The 16,626-nt window shown below is 47.0% G+C and overlaps 1 protein-coding gene across 1 annotated transcript in view; it reads left to right on the top strand.

The window, feature by feature from the left end:
* The window catches only part of LOC117765278 (B-cell lymphoma/leukemia 11A-like), a 37,045-nt gene that overhangs the window by 1,693 nt on the left and 18,726 nt on the right, over nucleotides 1–16,626 (top strand). The window contains exon 2 of the mRNA XM_034591679.1: nucleotides 1,477–1,869. Coding sequence (XP_034447570.1) covers nucleotides 1,477–1,869 — 393 coding nt within the window. The remainder of the gene's footprint in view (nucleotides 1–1,476; nucleotides 1,870–16,626) is intronic.

The raw sequence follows: 16,626 nt of genomic DNA, 5'->3' as shown, positions 1-16,626 counted from the left end.
ATAGGCCTATATTAATGTAAGAATTAATTAATCAAAAATATTCAAAAAATAATGCAGAGAGAAAGTGTTTGAAGACGAGTGTTTCCATGGAACAATTCACAAAATCAAAGATATATCAATACATTTTTAAAGGATTCATTCACTCTGCATTTATTTGTGGCTTTGAGTTCATTTTCATTTAGTTCGGCATCATGTTTTTACATATTCATTTTTATTAATTTGAACGACAGAACTCTGGATCCAGTGGTGATCTTTCCTGGTGCAAAGTGACAATTAATTACACATTTATACGTGCAGAGAAGAAATTATTGCACTTAAATATATGAGGCATTTATTTTCTCGTTGATCTTTTATCAATGCAAAAAATGGCAAAAAATCTTATTTTGCCATTTTTCTGCAAGTGCAATTGATGAAATTATTGATCCATGGAAAGTCATAATCGTCTAAAATGGCAAAGGAAGAGGTCTAATGATTTTCCTGATAGAGGAACAGACCCACTCCTGTATCCCAGTGGGAAACGTTGGCCCTAAACTACTTTAAATTCTAGCGCAGTCGGATGTCTGAAAAAAGGATTATATTTTAGTTTTCAAAGTTATTCACATCACTCTTGCTTGGCATCAAAATGAGATTATTTGGTTTGAAGGAAATCTCCCCACCTAACCCAGCCTCACACACCTCGCCTGTGTCCGCGGCATAAGCTGGTTAAGATAAGCTCCGGTAAAAATAGGGGCGAATTCCCTCATCTTTAATGCAGTCGAACATACAAGTAACGGGGGCCTATCTTGCATAGTCCCTCAGCACCTTCTCATCTGACCCGACACAGAATTAAAGGTTGAACTGGCGGCAAGAATTCATCACATCTTATCTCAACATCCCAGTCGGGGCGCCCGGTGTCGTTTACCGTGTGGCTAGATTACTTCTTTTTAAAATGCTCTCTCTCTCTCCTCTCTTCTCTCCCTCTCCCTCTCCTCTCCTCTCTCTCTCTCTCTCTCTCTCTCTCTCTCTCTCTCTCTCGGTACTTCAGGGACCTACTCCACATCCAACCCCTCAATGTCTAACCTTGGTTCACGAGATCCCAGCACTTTTAACGAAATGGGGTCCAATCATCTTGAACTCAAATTAGAATCTATTTTTTGATTCTCAGAGGTGTTAGGTTCATTAAAAAAGCGAGATTGGCAGCACAATAAAGAGGGTCAAGCAACTTAATCATTTGGCTGCTGCCTGCAAGCTGAATGTGTCAGTCCTTATCGAAGTCCCCTCTCTGTCTTTCTTTCTTTTCTTTCTTTCTTTCTTTCTTTCTTTCTTTCTTATTTTCTCAAAAGTATTGACTATAAAAAGCCCACCTGACCATTTTCCTGTCGATGTCTTCCATATTCAGGATTATAAGATCAGATACTCAGTGTTCGTCCCTTGTTTACAAGCTCTACCTCTCTCTGTACAGTATCTCACATTCCTTTTTCTCTCCCGTCCATCCAGCTGAGCCGCTGTCAGGTGTTTTACCAGAAGAAGACTCCCACGACTCCCCCAGGCTCGGAGTGGCCCCGGGCGATCTCCTCAAAGGGGACCAGGACCTGCTGACCTGCGGCCAGTGCCACTCCCGCTTCCCCCTGGCTGACATCCTGCTATTCATTGAACACAAACGGAGGCAGTGCCACGGGAGCCCCTGCACGGACAAGCCCCTGGACAGGCCGCCGTCCTCCCCGCTCGCCTCGCCCCTCTCCACGTTCTCATCGCACTCGCGGACCCACCACCAGCACTCGCGGAGGGCGTGCCACCCCGTGGCGGTGGCTGTTCAGGTGTCATCGCAGGATGAGGATTGTTTATCTGCTCCCTTGCAAGGAATAATCCCCAAAGTGGAGAACATCACAGGTAAACACAGTTGGAGATTAAAATGGCTGCCATGCAAGAGTAAAGAAATGAGCGAGACAAATTTGGGGAAGGTCTTAAGGTGTGTGGAGTGGGTCACTCTTCCCAGGGTTCACAGAGAGTTTACTTCAGAACGAGAACAATTGCCCTCTCTGATTTCATGTGGGGTTTTGCCTCTGGTAGTGAAGATGTATCCAATCTGCATAACCAGGGTGTGAAATATCGGCTGCTGCATTTAGGAGCTGTGAATCTCACTCAGCTGAGCCATGAACCCACACGGAGACAGGAAAATGATTGTGAGAAAAGGGAAACTTTGGCAGACAGTAAAAAAAAAAAAGAGAGACGCACGGAGTCAGACAAAGACACAGATTATGAAAGAGAGAGAGAAATGGATTTCTTTTGGTTATGTTGCTGCATCACAGATGTGCTCAGATCCTGTGGCCTCCACAGTCGCTCTCATGTGGTGCTGAGAAATGCATCTCCATCCCTCCCTTGCCTTATTACACTGTCATATCTCCCTCTCCCTTAAACATGCGCCGTGTTATGATGCTAAAATAAAAAAAAAGAGACAGGAAAGAATGTAATTATGCTGATCTGTCAAGGAAGAAGCGTTTATTTGAGGAACCCAACAACCACTAATTGTCAGTTTTTTTTCTTCTTCTCTCTTTCTTCTTGATTTGAGTAATTAAGGACTTCTTAAGGCGGCTGTTTGGGTTGTCGGTCGTCCGCTGGGGCTAAATGAGGCTGGAGTGAAAACATGAGTTGCTGTGCAAACAAGCATGAGTCCCTTATGACCGGTTTTACAGAGTGGGGTTTGATATTTGACCAGCCTCTTTGAATGTTTATTCATTTCCTTTAATAGATCCGATATCGTGTGCCAGACTGAGCTGATGGTCCGGGCGGTTGTGATCTAATTTGAAGCCAATTCAGGCTAAATGCACGGAGAGCGGCGCTCAACAATCTGCAGCACTGTACTTGTGTTTGCCGGGGCTACAGCTTTGCAGATGACATCGTAAAGGCACTACTGTTATCTGTTGTTGGCCAGTTAGCCCTCTGTCATACAGAATGACCACTGTTCATTAGTGTGCAGTTTGTTCAACATCTGCGCACACACACACACACACACACACACACACACACACACACTCATAACTACACACATGCACATCCAACATGCCTCTTGGCCCTGTCAGCTGTTTGAACATGTTTTTCTTTGCTCATTTAGTTCATCGTGCAGTGGAGTTCACATGATAGCATAAGGTCACTAGCATTGTGAGTAGGGTTTTATTTATAGGAGCCACGTCTCGGAGCCTTGTGTAACGGGGTTTATTTGGGTTAATAATGGATAGATTAACTTGTGTGGCAGTGTGTGGAGTGCGGTTGTTGTGGCACCTCATCTGATTGTGTTATAACCTTGTTACAGTGTTTACAATGTGTTTAAAACCTCTGCGTCTGATGATTAGGGGAAATGAGAAAACACAAGTGTGAGGTCAACGTGGCAGATTGGGAGAAAGCAGCGAGAGGTTTTTGGGTCAAACAGGAGCTGCGGCCACTGTGCAGGACAAACCACACATTAGTCACACATGCATAAAAGTCCCCCCCCCTCTCCACCCCCCCTCTCCACCTCTGTGTCCAAGATTGATTGGTCCGGACTGGCAGTGCCAGCGCGCCACCCCATACTCCATATGCTAGCTGCCATGTTCCCTCACACCGCTCAGTTAGAGGCTGACACTGTGCTGAGGCATCTCAATACACACGCTGCCTCTCTGCCATATACCAGGCCTCACTTCATTCCAGGGGAGTGTGTTATATGTTACACCCTTAAAGACGCTCGCTGTATGCGGCCCCCCTCTGCCGCCGCTGCCCTCCCCACCTTCCTGCTGAAATGTCAATCGACGCAGATGGATTTCTCTACGGAACAGCAGCTTAAACAGGCATGGGCTTAGGTGGGGGGGATAGGTGCATGAGGAAAGAAGCTGCTGGGGTTAAAAAAAAAAAAAGGGAGCTGACACCCGCGATGGTTGAACCATGAGGTGGGGGAGATGGGGGGCAGTTGTCTGTAATACACCCAGAGCTGGAGGTGAAGCTTTTGCCCCTCAGTCTCCGTCTACACGGGACAGCTGAGGCCGTCTGGGAGTCTCATGGCTGCAGCTGGGGCTGGGGTCTGGGGTCTGGGGTCTGGGGCCGTTAGGAGAGGGGCAGAGCAGCCTGCGTGCCGTCATTTGCATGATAAACAATTTAAGATATGCATAGGGACACCGTAGCTTGTCTCCAGATTATGGATGGCCCAGAAAAACGAGCAGATGACAGTTTCTCACACAAACTAAGTGATTTGCAGAGTTGGTGTAAAACTGGATTTATTCCACGGCATATAATTACTATTAAAGGGGGCAAGGGGGTGGAGCAGATTCATCGTTTTTATTTACATTCCCATTCATTATTGTGGGGGCTGCATGTTATCAGTGGGATAAATGATTGTTTGCTCTTCCAACATTGAGCAAGTGGAGCAAGATGCTTTTCATCGTTATGATTTAGGATGCACAGCCCAACCGCTGTATATGGGCTTCATCATGTCCCACATACTATAATTACTATTTTTACAAATTGTTTCTCTTCGCTACATTTTATGAGCCCGGTGCCACATTCTTGCGCTCATATCGCTACGGTGGCGTGACTGGTATTTATCCGTCCCAGCATTAGCACCTCTCGCATTCTCGCCCGCGTATGGCCGCATGTGGTAATGAGGCCATTGAAGCCGCTCGAATCGACCACCATCTCACACTTCTGCCTCCTTCCAGCGCGCCGCCTCCATTGTAACCTGGACTGTGAATCGATACTGAGTTAATTATGCCAGCCACCTTTCCCCCCCCCCCCCCGTTGCCTCTATGAGAAAGAAAAACATTCGCGCAGCGGAGCGGTGATTCCTGTAACACCTCTCCGTTGCTGCATGTGTGTCTTCTTGCAGCAGCTTGCCTGTCCTGTTTGTCCCTGTGCGTTGTGGAGACAAAGGTATTTAGCAGACTCCCTATTGGCATCGTGCCACCTTTCTCCAAACCAAACCACCAGCCCCCCCCCCCCCCTCGCTCTCATAAGCACACATATACACACTGGGTATCTGTTAGGCAGAACTGGGGGCTGGGCTGTGTGTGTGTGTGTGTGTGTGTGTGTGTGTGTGTGTGTGTGGGGCGAGAGGCTCCCTGGTCGTGATGTCTTCCTCCCTGTGTCCACTGTGTCTGTGTGAGCGTATGGGTTGATGTGCAAGTTCACATGTGGCGTGTGCCTTTGTTTCGGTGATCACTTTAATTGATAGTGAAAAGGCACAGGCGCATGCTATTGTAATTATTAGGATACCGGCTAATATTTTCAATATAAACTCCATTGTCTGTACAAACTGACTTTAAGTTGATCCTACAGCTGCTGTGGGCTCTGATAAAATCAGTCCTATTTTTGGCTGTGGGCTCCGCTAAGTCTTAATGGAGGTGAGCAGGAGTGGGGTTTTTAGGATGAATTTTTCATAGAGGACATTTTTGTATTCCGAAGCCAAGCTCTAAACACCCAGAAATGTTGTCGGCGGAGATTCGTCAGCCTTTGTTGTCGGATTGAGTGTTAGTGGCTTTGGCTGCATTCAAGTGCTGAAGTCTCCTGGATGTTTACATCTTGAGTGTGGATGCAGTGTTCCGCTAATGTATGTGCATACGTGTGTGTGTGTGTGTATATGAGTGTGGTTTTTGACCACTTAAACTGTTTATAGCCCTCGGTGTGCGTGTGTGAGAGAGAGAGAAAGAGTGTGTGTAGGTGTGTGTGTGTGTGTGTGTGTGTGTGTGTGTGTGTGTGTGTGTGTGTGTGTGTGTGTCGGGCTGTTTGTTAAAGCTTTACTACCCTGGGTGTGCAGGCTGAACATGAAAGGGTCTTTGACTTGGCAAGCCTCGCCTGAGGACACCCCTCTGTGGACCATGCCAGGCCAGACTTGGCACAGAGCGCTGGGCCTGAGGGACGGGCTGGGCCTAAATATGTGTGTGTGTGTGTATGTGTTAAGAGTGAGGTAGAGGAGGTATATCTGTGTGTTAAAGCAATGTTTAGTGGGTTTATAGGAAGCAGGACTTATGGTGAGGTGGCGGCTCTGTGTGTGACTGACAGCGGGAGTGTATGTGTACTTAAGGGTAGGTATGCAGTAGACTGTGGGTCTGTGTGTGTGTGCGCTGTCCTCAGGGCTCCTAGCTTGGGCTTCCTGTGTCTCTGTTTGTCTTCTAACAACCCCGGTACGACAGCCTCAGGCCATTCAGGTGGAGGCTAGTTGAAGTATGCACACACACACACATCACGTGCACTCACACACACATACACACAAAAAGAGGCTTTGACAAATGCACGCACCCACCCACAAATGTACACACACCTGTTATGAACACAACAATGTAACCCCCCTTTTACAGACACACACACACACACACACACACACACACACACACACACACACACACACACACACTGTCACACACACACATACAGTGTAAACCCCCTCCTGTGAAACTGTTTTGTCTGTAATAAATGTGTTTTGGCAGAGGCCCCATGATGTGCTGTGAGTTGATGAGATGTGTCAGAAACATATGATCCTTATTTTAGCCCCCTCCCCTCCATTTCACCCCCTCTCCCGTTCTCTCTGTAGCTCTCTTTCTCTCCTTCCCCCTTCTCTCCGTCTCTCTATCTCGTTCTCTCACTTACGCTCTCTCTCCATGATTTGCTCCAGTAGTTTGTCTCGAGGGACTGGAAACTCTAAGTTTTGGCTACATTAGCGTGTCTGCACCTCTTAAAGGCTTCCAACATCCACTCTAGACCTCATTCTCACTCTCACAAATTTGGCTGCAGAGCAAGCCAGAAGAGAGAGACACACACACACACACACACACACACACACACACACACACACACACACACAGCCTCTTTCTATCCCCTCCACCTACTGTCAAGCAAAGCTATACGACAGAAACAGCCTTGTTTGTCCACAGCGGCGTCACGCGGGATGAAAAAGTATCCTCGGAAATAAGCATGTCCTGCCGCTGTCCTGTCAATAGCGTGGCAGGCAGTCACATCACAGGGTCAGGGGTCACCTGACAGCGTCAGGGCCTGTCACGCCAGCCGCCGGCTTCACCACCTGCAGGTTAATGACTTTATTTTTAGAAAGAACAGAAACCGAAAAGAAAAAGTGTCTTTGATACAGCTGAAGCTCAGGAACTGGTGAATGAGAGCAAAAAGGACAGAAGTGGTTTGTTAGGAAGGCAGGTTGGTTTAATGTGAGAACAGGAACAGAGATTTAACAAGGTCATTTATATTTTCAAAAAAGTGACCTGTTTTTCCTTTAAGGCCTGATTTAGGTTGCTGATTAAAACGGATCTGGATTTTATTATTTGGTACTTTGGTCTGTATTGCATTATCACAACCTGTATCACTGCTCAGTGTGTCACCTCAACCTCTCGTGTTTCTATTATGACTGTGTTGTTTATAGATGTGGAGCTGCAGGCCTGTTGCTTTGTCTTTCTCACACCCATGGTGATAATGCTGAGGCCATGGGAGAGCCTCATGGACGAGGGCCTCATGTTAGTTTGAACCCACTGATTCTGGTCACTATCTGTCTCTCTTAGTGTTTCTTCCCCCCACTATCTGTCCCGCTGCAGCTCCCAGTGCTGGGCTTGGCCCGTCAGAGTGGTCGTGTCTGTGGGTGTGTGCAAGTCCATTTGTACCTTTTGTATGTGGGTGGGTGGTCGTCTACAGCTGTGTCTGGCCAGCCTTATCTCCGCCAGAGAGATACGGCACAGAGAGGGCCCCTGCGCCTGACGTTACACTTTTGAAAACCCACTGCCCTTTGTTTGTGTGTGTGTGTGTTGGAGGGAGTCTTAGGGGTGCTTTGTACATGAGCATGCAAACCATGTCTGCTGCAGCACTTTTTCATAAATGTATACTAATAGGTTGCTGTATTCCTCGGGGGGGTTTGTATTCAAAAGCTCATTGCCTCCTAATAGCTCAAGTTAACTGTACATTTGATCTTAGATTCAAATCCCACGTCTTTTAAATGATGATCAGAAGATGGGGCCTTCATTCATTTTTAAGAGAGTGTTAATTTGGTTATTAGAAGCACTCTAGGCTATATGGTGCTTTTGCTGCTCTGCAGCTTTGCATGCAAAATGCATGCAGGGGCAAATTTGGCACACCAGTGAGACCGACACACACCTTCATCACGGATGCGTGCACACAAATACTCGCACCTCCGCTCCATCCCCCCACACCAAACTGACCCCCAACCCTCATCGCACAGCCATATCCCACATACACACACATTCATAAATGCACACTCCTGTCCCTGGCAGCCTTTACTTTTGCAGGCTGAATCTCACTGATAACATGCTGGCGCCCTCATTTAAATTTGAAGCGCTTCTTTAATCTTCAAAGGCCTGATTGCTTTATGAATATGCATGAACTGAGCTGACTCTCAGTTCATTACCTTGTTGTAAATTCTAATGACCATTAGGGCCCCGCGCGGTAATTGCCAATTGTTTTGCATTTTTGATTAGCCCATTACCGGAGCGCATTCTGAACATGTCTGCCCTGCCTGCCTGCCAGGCCACAGCAAGAAGCAGAGGGAGGGAGAGAGGGAGAGATGAGGAGGAGGAGAGAAAAAAAAAGTGTGAGGTGTGCTAGTGTGCGGGCATGGGAACATAGTTTAGGTAGCGCACATTTCGAGGCCTGGCTAGAAATGTTAGGAAGTAAAAAAAAAAAAAGGGGATGAAAGACACAAGGCAAGAAACGTGGTTGTTTGGATGTTCCCTATAAACAAGCTCTGTCCAGGTTGTTTCTGCTGGAGCTTGAGTGCAAGAGCATGTACCTGGCTGCATCTACGTCAGCCTGTGTGTTGACTGTGTGCGTGGATGTCCGCCTCGCTGTGTGTACATGTCCAAGTTTGCGTGCAGCTCGTCGAGCGCAGGGAGGGGTGGGTGGTGCGCTGGGGAGTGGTGGAGGGAGGTTCTGGCAGTGCGTCCCAATCCACGCCGTGCCTGGGACTTATGAAAGATTAATGGCTCCTAGCAGAATGGCATCACCCTGCTACAACTTGATAACATCTAATGGATAATTTAGCACACTAAAACCGGCAGACTGGTCCCACTCTATGGAGCAGGCAGGAGAGGACAGCAGCTGCTGGGCTTTTGGGGCCGCCGCTGTGGCTGTTTGTCGGAGAGAGTGGCATGAAAGCGGGAGGAAGAGAGGGAGTGAAAGAGGCAGGAAGAGGGATGGAAAATGTGTGTGTGTGAGACGATGACACGAGTCCTCCGTGGCCCAGCTCCCTTACCAGGAGGGAGACGGTGGTGTCGAGAGTTGATTAGCCGATTAGCCAGAAAACTGTCACTGTCTCTCTCTCTGGCCCCGTGCACCTTAACTTATAACTACTCCTGGTCAGTGTTATGTTGGAACAGGACCTGGAGCTGTTCCATCACGGAAGACACTTGGGCAATTTACCTGCTCAGCACCTGGTATGATTTCTGGAAATCCTCCAGCACAGGTCTCGTGGAATCAAAAGCAATAAGAAAAAATTACATTATATTTAATTAAAGGCTGGTTACACCATATTGTTTCTTGTTGTGTTGTTGTTTCTTTGCGTAATGAAGCCACATGCGTGCATTGCACAAAAGAACATACTGTCCACGCAAGATATAAAAAGGTGCTTCACCTAACCTTTAAGAATATGACGCAAACTGTAATTATGCAAAATAAACTGTTCATTTATTATACCTTCAGAGATGTAAATGGACTGGAATAAATATTAGAAACACCTCTCAGTATAACATGTTAGAACTCAGCAGCAGATTGACCATAAAGTTGAATCTGAATCTCTATTCTCAATTAGTTTCCGTTTTGAAATTAATCATTCCGCTCATCAGTAGTAAATCATTTAGTTAGGCCACATGGTAATTCACAATGCTTTTTCTCTATGGTGTCCTTATTTTCCTTCTCGCCTCCATATTGTATTACTTCCCTGCATCAAACCTATTCATGAATGTGAAAACTGCTGCTCGTCTAATTGAATCCATAAATGCTGCAGGATCTTTTGTGTGAATGGGGCTTCTGTCTGTTTGTTCACTTTCTCTCTCTCTTTCTCTGTCTCTCATGTAACGTTGAGAATCTCCATAGCCTCTACGCGCAGCTTGTAGCCCTGACTGTCTGTCTCTTATTCCCACACTATTAAGCTGTTGACAGTTTGGTTAATCGTCCCACAGTTTGACTTCAGGGGGAATCGGGAGCGGGGTCAGCGGAGTCCGTCTCCGAGGTGTGGAGAGAAAGCGGCCCATACGTGTGCGTGCTGTTCCTCACTCGGTGGCGTGCCTTCGTGCCGCGAGTTTGTCTCGTTTTAACAGGAGAAGGGGGTGTGTTGGCAGAAGAGGAGGAGGAGGAAGAGGAGGAAGAGGAGGGGGGGGGGGGGGGATTTCTGACTTTGCTCTTGGTCTTGAAGGGGCCAGGAGGGGCAATGAACACAATGGGGAAATTGTCCAGCTTGGGATCAGCTCGAGAAAGTTGCTAGTCTGGGTCTTGCAGCCTGGCCGGTTGGTCTGTGTCCAGTCTGTGTGTGTTCACGCTCACACACATACAGATTGAGAGAGAGAGAGAGAGATGTAGCAGCAGCAGCAGAGCCTGCTATGGCCAAAGGAGTCTCAGGCAGACAGCATGATAGATGGCTTTGTTAAAGGGTCCCAGGGTGTCCCCTGAACTTGAAGCACTCTGTTTATCTTGAATAGGAGAAGCACAGAGTGTTGGGGGGCAGCGTGCAGGAGGAGGAGGAGGAGGAGGAGGAGGAGGCGGAGGAGGAGGAGGAGGAGGCAGAGGAGGAGGAGGAGGAGGAGAAGAAGAAAGGGAATGATATAGCTTTCAGGGGAAGGGAAAGAAAGGGAGTGGAGGAGGAGGAGGAGGCGAGAGAGGGAGAGCGAGGGCCTGTATCTGGGCAGGCCTGGCTGGGGGTTGGGGAGGTTAAGGGCGGGTCGTGAGCAGGCACGGCTGCTGGAGACACAGAGCGGAGGGAGAGAGGGGGGATGGGGCAGCTCTCCTAGTAGCTGTCCATTAACAGATGAACTTGGCAATGGTCCAGGCCTCAAAGGTCTCGGGACACACACACATATACACACACATACATGTACATACACTCACATGCATGGATGCATACGTCCCTGGTACCTGCTGCCTGTGGATGGAATGCCACCACCCTTCTTTGTCCGGAGGCGAAAGAGGACACGTCTCTGGTTCACCTATGTCAGAACCAGTTCAGACCGGTTAGCCAGCCAGGCCGAAGGAGGCAAATGGACAGGCCTTGGTTGCCTGGCCCTCCTCTCTCTCTCTCTCTCTCTCCCTCTCCCTCTCTCTCCCACTTCTATGGCCTCCTCTCGTCCTCCTCTTCTGTTTTCCCCGGCTTTAGAGGAGGAAACAGAGAGAACCTCTAACCTGGGGGCACAGGACAATGCAGAGGAGAGAAGAAAGAAGCGAGGGAGCGTGGGAACAACGTGAGAGACGAACGGATCCGGTCGTAAACAGGGTGGGAAGAGGAGGGAAAAGTGTTTGGTTGTTGTTGGTGCTCTCCTCTTGATGGGGCAACATGAGCTTAACACCGCGGCTGCTATTGTGTACTGAAAACATTACAGCAAACATGAGAGTGGTGAAAACTGGGGGAGAGAACTTGATATGGAACATGTACATAATGGACTGTTGTGCTCTGTGGGCAAGCAATCTTCTATCTGTGTCAACTTGGCATGCACGAATATATGCACGGATCCATATTTCATATATGCACGCGTATGTATGTGGCAGTAATGGAAATCATGTCTGCAAATGTGTTTGTGTCTGTGAACGCCATAAAATATGGACGCAGCTCCCTCTCCTAATTACGACTCGGATGTGTCCCTCGAGTTTTGAGAGCAGGCTGTTCGCCGTTCCACTTCAAATGCTTTCAGCTCGCACACAAGCCCTGCCTCAAGATGGCAGATCAGAAAGCGCTGTCACATCACGAACATCTGAGGAATCCAAGAGTTTATCACTGTCGGACCGAAGAATCTATTAATTTGAGTCCGTCTTTAGGCTACTGCTATCGTTTGTCCATCAGCTTGATCAAAGGGTTTCTGTGACTGATGATTTCATGTTTACAGTTTGGGGTACGCACATGGTCACAAAGTCGAGAAAAACAAATCCCAGACTTCAGGGTGAAAATGTGACCGCGGTTAAAGACGATGTGAACATGACGTGCTGATTTGAGATAAGTGATTTGTTAAAAAGTGGGAAATTTGAGTGTGAAGGCGTGAAGTGAATGAGTGGGAGCAGGAGGATGGGGTTAGGTGTCACCTTCCCAGCAAGCCTTGCAGGTGTGTGTCTCTCTCTGTCTCTACATAGCCCCTTTTTCCACTGGTCAAAAAACCCACTAACACCCACTAACATCTGGCTTTTGTCTGCAATAGGAATGGATACAACTGGCATAGGCATGGGTGGGGAAGTGATGGAAACATGACACCTGGGTGAACGCAGGAATTTCTTCTTCTTTATTTTGGCAGTCCAGACGCTGACACTGTACTTTTTCTGCGTGACGTTATGACGCACATTAAACTTCTGGCGTTGGCACAGAAATACGAATGTTTGTCCGTTACTTATTGTTTTTAAATCTTTAGGAACAACTTGCAACGGCGATTTTTTTCCTCGTTTTCTACAAAATACAACACTGGCACGACGTGGAGGTGAGACAGCTTCTCAGTTTCTGACACGTTCCTGACGTCGAACACGACTCACCAGGGCCAAAAAACACAGAAAGGCAAACTGGCAATGGGAAAGGAGTCAATTGTCTATTTAGCAGGTTTAACCACATTTAAAAACCTGCTAATTTTGGTGTAAAAGAGGTATAAATATCTTTCTCCCACCTCACCCTGCCTTTTTCTGTCCTTGTGGTATTTGATTGTGACTAATGCACACTAGACAAAAGACTTCAAGTGCAGCCACAGAACTTGGCTCAGCTCTCATATCTTTATATAATGAGATTCATTCTTTAAATGTTGGTATACATTGATAAATGCGTATTTATATAATGTCCTCATCTGTGCACAGACATTGTGAGTTGTCAAGTACCCAAACTTGGCGTTGAATGCTCAGTCATATGTGATGTGGAACGGCAGTTGTGTTAGATCTTGTGTCAAGAATTCATGAATTCAGCCCGTGCATGCTGCAGGGCAAACATGGTTAATGTATGTTTGCGTGTCTGTGTGCGCATGTGTTTATGTGGGTCTCCATGTAAATGCATGCAATCCCATTTGCATGTATTTCACACATGCTCACATTAATTTGTTATTTATAAAGAAGGTTCTTCGTTTCATCTTCCTTCTTTCTTCTAGCGATTCTCGCTCTTGCTCTATTTCTCAGAAATGGGTTTTCTTTTCCAGAACTCTTGCGTGGCTACATTGGTGCCTAAGCCAATATCCCGCTTGTGTGTGTGTGTGTGTGTGTGTGTGTGTGTGTGTGTGTGTGTGTGTGTGTGTGTGTGTGTGTGTGTGTGTGTGTGTGTGTGTGTGTGTGTGTGTGTGATGATGGCTGTTTTTATAATGCCCCCCTGCAAATTTGCATATGTATATGCGCAGATTGTATGAGAAGAGCTCTCACACTTAGAGCAGTTGGATAGGGAGGGCGATGGGGGCCATTGCAAGGGTTGTGTATAGTTTATGTGTGTCTATGTGTGTGTGTGTGTGTGTGTGTGTGTGTGTGTGTGTGTGTGTGTGTGTGTTGAAGGGGGGGGGTCGTGGTGGCGTTTTCACCCCCCCCCCCAGACAAAGCCGGCCACTGCTCCCAGATGGTAGTCTGCTCTCTTCGGCCATGTGTCTGGTGTGTGTGTGTGTGTGTGTGTGTGTGTGTTTATGGATACAAAGACGGAGAGAGTGAGGGAGAAATTTGCAAGCGAGAGTGTGTGTGCATGAGATGCTGTGAGAGGATGCTGATGGAGGAACATTGTGTGTGTGGTGTGGTGTGTGTGTGTGTGTGTGTGTGTGTGTGTTTGTGTATATGTGTTTGCACGTACGTGTGGGCATATATGTAAAGAATGTGAGATTCACACAATTTAATATATCATCTCCTCAATGGGTTTTCAAAGTGTAATTCAAAGCAGCACAGTGTGTTGTCTGTGCCTTGTTCTAGATGCATTAGAAGACATAATGCAAGGCAGACAGACAAAAGGAGAGATAGATAGAATAAAAGGAGGGATGGAAAGGGGATGAGGGGGTCTCAGAGGTAGGGCTTGGTGATTCTTTGTCTGTGCGCTGTTGACCTACTGTAGAGATGTCCATAGACGTCTGGCTATTGGGGTCAGTATTAAAGACAGGCGTCAGGATTATGTTTATCTCAACTGTCTTCTGGACAGTGGGACTGGTAATTAGGTGGCTGTGACAGAGACTTTGCTCGACGATATGTACGTGCAAAGGAAGTCATATTTGATATGTAGATCTTTTTGCATGGTGAAGGACTTACAAGTGTCTTTTAGATGTCAGGTGCCAGGTCTTCAGGTACGTGTACATGTAGGCAACAGGCTGAATCGTGAACTTTATTGTTCACGCACTTGCTTAAGCAGCGTGCGTGTTACTGGAAGATTCCAATGGAGGGCACACCACAGAACTCGATCCTTCCGCCACTTCCGGATTTGGGTGCGGTAAACATAAACAAAGATAGCGACTTTCAAGAAGCTCAATATTTGGCTCATGTTAAGATCAAGACAGAAAAAGCGACGAGACCTATCATTCTGCCGGATCTGTCGCTGATGAGGCGCCCACTGACCCCGTCAAGAACTCGCTGCTGCCCCGAACTTTATGAGGGTATTGCGTCTTGCATATGCGTCTCGTTAATTTTCCGGTAATTAACAACGCACCAAACAGACGCAGGATACGTGAGGCAGCCATGATGCGTACGCATAGTTTAAAGCAAATTTATCTCCGACCTAAGAGTGTGAGGGCTCCGATATTCAATAAGAAAATCCTGGGTCCTGTCTACATCCTGGTGTCCCTCTTGAGGCCGTATGTTAAAACAGGCTGCCCTGTTGCGAGAGGGCATATCTATCGCTTGGACAGACTCCAGCTCCTCTGACCTTGATGTTTGTTTTTCTTGTATCCCCAGACATAAACACAGCTCTCGCGCACTGACACAGACACACAGACAGACAGGAAGTCATCTCTGATGTCTTTTTCTTCCAGGCTCCTTGGTGAACACCAGGGCAGATGCTTTGGATATAAAACAGGACACAGGGTGTGTGTGCATGGGTACATATCATATGAACCTGAATGGTGTGTGTGTGAGTTTCAGTGTGCATTTCCTCACCCTCACGCCTCCCTCCCTCCCTCCCTCCCTGGCCCTTCTCTCATATACCTGTCAGACTGGTTCCCTAGCTCTCCCTCCCCGTCTCCGTTTTTTTGACCAGGTAGTATTTTGTTATCAGACAAGAAACCAGACTTCCTTATGACAACCCTTTACCCCATAGTTCAAAGTGCCAAGTTTATTGAGGCAAGCACTCCTCTGCCAGCGAGCGGTCTGGCAGAGGAGTGCTTTCCATGCTGGACATGCCCTGTTCTCCCAAGGCTCTAGTATTGCTGTGGTCTGCCAAGTTGTGGGGCCAGATTGCCTGTAATAGGCCTGCCATTTCCCTCTCATCATCTGTCAGCACTCTGCATCCAACTGCAGGGTCCAAAGAGGGCTTCCACTCTCCAATTAAAAAGGTTAATTTGCCCTCGCCCATCTCTTCCGACTTCCCTCCTCTACAGCTTGCTACGTCTTCATTAGCACTCATTTGTGCTTCTGTGTTGCTTTTCCTCTATCGTTATTTTCTTTCTTCCTCCCTTCTTCTTTTAATTCCCTTTCGTGCCTAAACACTGTATTACATGGAAAAGGGTGAATGTCCACTGGCATGTATTTTTTTTTTTTTGGAGCCAGCATTTCCCCCCCCCAAACTTATTGTCACTGGTTTCAATAAGTGCTGCTTTTTTATATCCTCCTCTGAGCAGTTCACAGTCCCCTCTGTTAGTGGGGGAAGCAGGAGATTCAGGAATTCTTCCACTTTTGGGGAAATACACTAGATGGGGACAATTGATACCACTTTCACATCTGTAATACGATTGTTTTTAATGACATTAAATAACCATCATACAGTGTGTTCATTATTATTACGTGCTAGAAGGTGTATTTGTCACTTTTGAACTGTGCAAGTTTCTATGCTAAGCTAAGCAAATTTTCTGCTGGTTGCAACTTCATATAACCAACAGACATTGTGCTAGCAATCTTCTCTCGGTAATTGAAATTGAATAGTCTCTTTAAAGTTCACGTACACCCTTCAAATGTTTATTGACATCGAGTTCATTGCCAAATTACCACTTTCACTAAGGATGACAAAGCTTTTAATTCCTAACCCGAACCCTAATGGCATGTGTTGCCAAAGTTCAAATACAAGTACCTCTATTCTAACCAGAAGTGGTAGCATTAATAACATGTACTAAAACTCAAAGCTCCCACTCTCAAAACCATTTTTACTTTTTCAAGGTGTCATTAAGTAAGGGTGCTCAACAAGTGCCACAACCATATTTGGCATTTCCATAATTGTAAAGCGTAGGAGAAAAGCTCATGACTCTGTCCATGTATGTGGTGCCCGTGCTTCATCGTCATCATCCTCACACAGTGGGGCCAGTCTCTTAATCCTCAGCCAAACCTGAGGGGATGAGCGGT

Source organism: Hippoglossus hippoglossus, chromosome 1 (assembly GCF_009819705.1).
Source record: "Hippoglossus hippoglossus isolate fHipHip1 chromosome 1, fHipHip1.pri, whole genome shotgun sequence".
NCBI lineage: Eukaryota > Metazoa > Chordata > Actinopteri > Pleuronectiformes > Pleuronectidae > Hippoglossus > Hippoglossus hippoglossus.
Note: the sequence above shows the minus strand (reverse complement) of the source record. Positions and strands in the feature narration are given on the sequence as shown.